At 36.4% G+C, this 6,191-nt stretch overlaps 1 protein-coding gene across 1 annotated transcript; it reads right to left on the minus strand.

The window, feature by feature from the left end:
• Nucleotides 1-743: 743 nt before the first annotated feature.
• Nucleotides 744-5,879, minus strand: LOC107683851 (kinetochore-associated protein 1-like; the record flags this gene model as incomplete). Its single annotated transcript, XM_016479901.1, has 7 exons — nt 744-817; nt 908-1,001; nt 3,127-3,237; nt 5,140-5,252; nt 5,378-5,459; nt 5,539-5,654; nt 5,759-5,879. Coding segments are annotated over 7 exons (711 nt in total), but the record flags the coding sequence as incomplete, so codon positions are not given.
• Between the last annotated feature and the right edge of the window lie 312 nt (nt 5,880-6,191).

Raw genomic sequence — 6,191 nt, forward strand, 5'->3', positions numbered from 1 at the left:
TCTCCTGCACATATTTTCTCCTTCTCCTGCATATATTTTCTCCTTGTCCTGCATATATTTTAAAAGGGGGAAGTAATGCGTAAAAAGCAGGGAGGCACACATGGGTCAAGTGAGAGATTCCAGTTTTTTTTTTTTTTAATTGATAGATAAATAAATGAACTTTAAGTTAAGCATAACTATAATGTGTGGGTCATCTATTGTTCAATTTCTTTTGCTGTTGTTTAGTATTTTTTGTCGTGGTATCGGTTCAGAAGAAGTATTGAGATATTTTAGTCAGGCATCGTACCGAAGCCGTAGTTTTGGTATTGTGACACTACCAGGGATAAGAACTTCAGTGTGGCAGCAACGATCAATTATGAAAACAATGATCTTTCACGTTGGGGGGACCTTGAGATCAAATTAGATAGGATTAAAACAATATTTCTGTCTTTTATGAAAATAATAATAATAATAAATACAATTATGATATTCAAATTGTTTGGCTTCCTAAAAATACCAGTGTGAATGGAATGTGGACTGAGACCAGGTTTGAGTCCACTTTAATCTAGGTCTGTTCCAATTGGTAATTAAAAGGCTGTTGGACTCGTCAAAGTGTGCCAAAAAATTGCATTTAACTTTTAGAATTTTCTTCCATGTGATCATGCTCCAATACCCCGAGAAGAGCTGAACTTATTAAGTCTGAGAAGTTCACAAATTATTATGCACACTTTTAAGGTTAGAAAAATGGTCCATCATCGTGTGCATCAACAGCAGTTTTCTCTTACCTCTTTGTTCAGAACATACATCAAATTATCCACAACTTGAATCTTCTTCACCTCTGAATAGAGAAACAGAACATTTTACAGCTTTAACATACACCATATTTAGTAATAATAAAATGTAAACATAGTATGAACACATTTCGTACCTGACATTAAAGCAGAGTCGAGGAGTTTTGTGAGAGACAATGATTTCTGCTCGGGGCCCATGGTCCAAAGTGACAGAACACTGACACCAACAGCCTGTCATGAAGATTTGCATTTTACACACTCTTTTATCCATTCACCATTTGTAAGCTGTTATAACTCTACAGAGATTGGATGAGTGGAGTTGGGCTCACTTCGCTATATACATATGAGAAGAGCTCTAATGAAATTTACTTTGAAAAAATAATTATACAGGATTTTTCATATTTTAGGTCTCTGATCAAGAAATCTGAGGAAGAGTACTTAGAAGTTCTTGCAATACTCACTGAGAGAATTTTTTGTCACGATCCTCTCTGACAAGCGTTCTGCACATGCAGCTGACATAAACCACACTTTCAGTTAACAAATAAAAGTCCTGTGCAGTGATGAAGCGTTTTTCCGTGTTGACACAAATCTTTTGCGATGTACAGCCAGGATTAGCACACGTCGCCCACTGCTAATGTCCGATCACAACCTAACGACTCCTTTGACCCGATTCATTTGAATGAATGGTTAAAACAACTGATCTGTCCAACACTGAACTCACGAGACATCACCGTCTGAATCGCTTTATAACACATCATTTAATCAGAACACCTCACAAATCAGATCGTAAGTGTGTTTACGCGGCAAGAGTGGCTCGTTAGATTTAGCCTTAATAATCCACAGTATTTTCTAGTGGTCGACCGATATATAATTTTTCAAATATCAGCATCGGCCGATAAATCGACTTTTATTTTGACGGCGCTGAGAGTAGCCGCGTCTGAACACACAGTGCTCACTTTCTCCCTCTTGTTCGCCGTCGTCGTTCAGTTCTGTCTAATACGGATAGAAGTCGGTCTAATAATCAGATAGAGATGTTAAACAAAGGAATTAAAATGTATACAAAAAAAGTATTATAACGATTGCTTTAATATTGTTAGAAATAGAAAGGCAAACATTATAATACTGTCTCGTTTGCCGCCAGCATTCAGCAAATACGCATTTATATCATTTAAACATATCTGGGAATAACTAATGAACACCTAATTTCACAAACCTTGTGACGTGTGCATGTGACCCGCATGATTGCGTGTGCTCTGCGTGACGGTCGAGAGTGCAGCATCACTGAGACGCGCGATCGAATAACTTTAAACTCCTGATTTTGCCCGCTGTCATATTCATGTAACTTCCACTGTGTGCTGAATGTAAAATGAGTGTTACCTTGGCTTTATTTGAAAAAAATATTATTCCCAATGCACACAAACTTCCCAGATTACTGAGTGCTTCCTTTTTAATTATATTTTTATTAGATATTTGTTTATTTGTGAAAAATACTTTGTCATTTAAAGTATAAGCATGTTTATTTTACACATTTATTTTTTAATCCATTTTCAAATTATTTAAAATTTCTTAAATATTAAATACAATTATATTGGCTTTATATCGGCCACCCTGCTTTCCAAGATATCGGCTGTCAAAAAAAACAGTATCGGTCGACAAACTAGTATTTTCATGTTATTTATATGACAATGTGCAGTAAACTACCGATAAAATCATTTCATTTAGACTGGAGGTGAAACCAGACCAAAGCACAAGGCAAGCTGCTGATTTTATTTCATTGTATAGGGTAGAAAATTAGACTTAGTTAAAAACATTTTTAATGCTACTCTGTAATATTAATATGATTATATACCAAAATAATTGAAGGACCTTATCGTACAAAGCTATGAAGGCCAGTGGAAAATCCCAGCTTTTTTTGTGAAGAGGGCAAGAAAGGATGACAGTGAAAGTAATTTGGAAGAGCTTGTAAAACTGATAAATAAATAAATAAAACAATGAGCAATTCTTTTTGTTCTAACTACTTTGGTAATGGTGATGTTTACATGTAAAGTAGTTGTAAGCACTTTGTTTTCTGTCCTGAACAGTGATTGTTTTTTATTTCATGAATAAACAGGATAAGCAAACATCACAAACGGTGTCTTTGTATTTATTATAGATGTATTGTCAGTATTGGGCTGGAAGATCACGTGGGTCGAGTTATTTTTACTGTGTGGATGACCGCTGAAGACCATTTCTGACCCAGAAAACCCTGCATTCGGTGTTCTTGTCCGCTGTAACACCTGACCTTCCTTTCAGAAATTAAATGTTTTCTAATAATTCCAATAAAAATCACGAGTTGGAGATTCAGCATCAAACTTACTCCAATCAGAAGGTGGACTGTGCTTCCCAAACAGAGCAGACTCGCCGAGTTGCAGCCGTCTTCATGAATCTCTGTAGTTGAGCAGAAGTTCATAAGAATATCATCTTGGATCTGAAAGAGAAGCAAAATAACCAATTAGCCTTGTATCCACTGATCTATATAATTTGAAGACATTGCGCCTGAAATATATTACGGTTGTTCAGTAGAATGAACGTAATACTACACTTACTACTACTACAATTATTAAAACTTTATTTTTTAAGGAATAATTACACAATATTTCTTTCATGTTTTAATGTTAATAGTAAATCCCCTTTGTTTGCCAAAAATTAAAAAGTTTAATTTTTATTTGGTTAAAAGATTAATTGAAATAATGTTTTATGCCTTCGTTTGATAACCAGAAAAAATTAAATAAAAAACACAGAATTTCTGAGGGGGAAAAAAAACTATTTCATAGGCTATTGTAAAAAAAATGTTTTTATGCATTTAAATAATTAAGACATGCATAAACAGAATTTGGTAACAATAAAACGGAAGGTGAGAAAAAATAAAACATTTCACAGGGCCCTAAACATGTAATTTTTGTTAAACTTGTAATAAACTGATGTTAAATTGTACAAGTTTCATGATTTTAATTAATTAAACAGACACATTTTTGATTGATAAAATGTAATGTAACCATTTAAAAAAAAAAAGAGTCCAGAAAAGTTAAAACAGAAAAAAAAATAAAAATTAAAATGGAAAAATTGGGAAAAAATAAAATGGATTTCATAGGGCCCTATTTATGGTCTATATATGAAAAATCTAAATCTAGCATGCATCACGTTGGAAATGAAGCTTCTTGCATTTAAGCCTGTATGCAGTCAATGTATTTTTCTCTGAAAGATGTTATGATGCACATATTCTGTTTGCTGATTGACTGAGAAACATCTATATCAGACTAAGTGTGTGCGATATACTGTATATTGTGTATGATAATATCGTAATTGTTGTTTAAACGATATGCGTTCTGACATTATCAAGTATATTGCTAAAACCACACCCAGAGAGAGCGTGCATTCACCACGAGATGTAGGTTATAGAGCGCGAGCACATTAGAGTTCACTTGCACTGCGGGATTTACTCTATTAAAATACATTCAGAAATCCCCCAGATTTCAAGATAAGGGGACGTTTATATGTCTTTTATATTTATATCATCTGATATAGTTAATACTACACAAACATTTTTCTCTAACCTGAGAGATGTGTGTCCCTCCAATGAAAGCCCATTCCCTCAAAACTTTTACACCTAAATATAAACTGCGTGGTTTAACCCAAATCTTCAGAAGAGACACCATCACGTCAAATGATAAACAGATTTAACTTGGGCTTTTATTCACATATAAACACTGATCAAAACACAAACACTGAGCCCATCAGATATGGTCAATAGCAGCTGAACCGTACTCGCTTTATCATGAAAGTGTGTGTGTGCTCATGCATGGATCAAAGTTAGTTTCTGTTCATCATATCCAGCGTATTGTGCATCACAGAGGTACTGATAACGAGCAACACTTCTGACTCATTAGCCACTATCGGGAAATCACCTGAAAAACAGAGTGCAGCAAACAGCTAAATTATTTGCGTCACAAACCTGTGTTTCGACAATACATTAAAACAATACGATAAGAGATCTTGCTTGCCATATAAAGCAGCTAACGAGCTGTTTAGTATTCACTAAAAATAACACATTCAAGCTGCTAATAGCCTGTTCTTACTTCAAAAATAAAGCGGATAAAGTGATCGTGTCTCTCCAGAACACTTGGGTTTCACTGCTACAATGCTTTTAAGAACTTATTTAAAGCATCGAAGTTTCGGGGAATGGGCTTCCCATTAAATCTTACTCTGTGTTGCGAAGATTAACACAACTCTTATGGGTTTGGAACAACAAGTGAGAATCTTCATTTGTGGGTGAACTAGCCCTTTAATAAAAGAAATGTGCAAAAAACATTGAATTAAATGAAGCATCGACCTTATTTAAGGCCACTAGATCCATGTTTTCAATGGCTCTCTGTATTTTTCCCAAGGCAACATTGGATGTGTGGAGGAAACCATCATTAACAATGAAAAAGAGATCATACACTCCTGAAACACACACAAAACATGTTTTAATGATAATAAAATCTATGATAATACTGTCAGTGGCCATGTCTATTATACAGCATATATTTAGATGGTTATTTTTCTGCTCCGCTTTTACAGACGCTCACCTTCAGAAGCAGGGGTCTCGTGCAGGATTAGGCTCTTGAAGGTGGTCTCCGCACCATCAGAGGGGTTTGGTTTGAGCAGAGTCTGGTTACACAACACTTCTGTGTTACTAGAGCCAATCCAGCTATTATTACCATTCTCTTCAGGTGTGGTGAGCACTTACTTTGGTCAGCACGGTCTTTTTCAGAGGGACATAGATGATGTGTAGACTTCCATTCCTCTCTCCCACCAGAAGAAACTGCGCTTGGGGGCAAACCGTGACTGCATCCACCACAGTGTCTGAGCCAAGCGCGAGAAGACAAGTTAAAGAGATAGGTCTCCCTTATCTGTAAACACTGCTGTGAACAGTAAATGTTAACTGTGTATAACGGAGCTTGTGTTACCAAAATACAGGTGAATGAGGACCGTCTGAAAGCTGGAATCAAACAGAACCACAGCAGTGTCAGCGGCGACGATGCAGCAGTGAGGAGTACTGGAGGCGTAGAGCTTCGGGTCGGACAGCACCTGGAGCACAACAACAGCACCAATGAGAAGAGAGTAACTTTACACAACAGCAATATTATTGCCATTAAACACAGCTGTTCTCAGTGTGAATATCTGTTAAACTGTGTGTGAGAGTCTGTGTGTGAGAGTCTGTGTGAGAGAGTCTGTGTGAGAGAGTCTGTGTGAGAGAGTCTGTGTGTGAGTGTGTGTGTGTGTGTGAGTGTGTGTGTGAGTGAGTGTCTGTGTGAGAGTCTGTGTGTGAGTGTGTGTGTGAGTGTCTGTGAGAGAGTCTGTGTGAGTGTCTGTGTGAGAGTGTGTGTGAGTGTCTGTGTG

The sequence above is a fragment of the Sinocyclocheilus anshuiensis genome, unplaced genomic scaffold, assembly GCF_001515605.1.
Source record: "Sinocyclocheilus anshuiensis isolate Anshui unplaced genomic scaffold, SAMN03320099.WGS_v1.1 scaffold15339, whole genome shotgun sequence".
NCBI lineage: Eukaryota > Metazoa > Chordata > Actinopteri > Cypriniformes > Cyprinidae > Sinocyclocheilus > Sinocyclocheilus anshuiensis.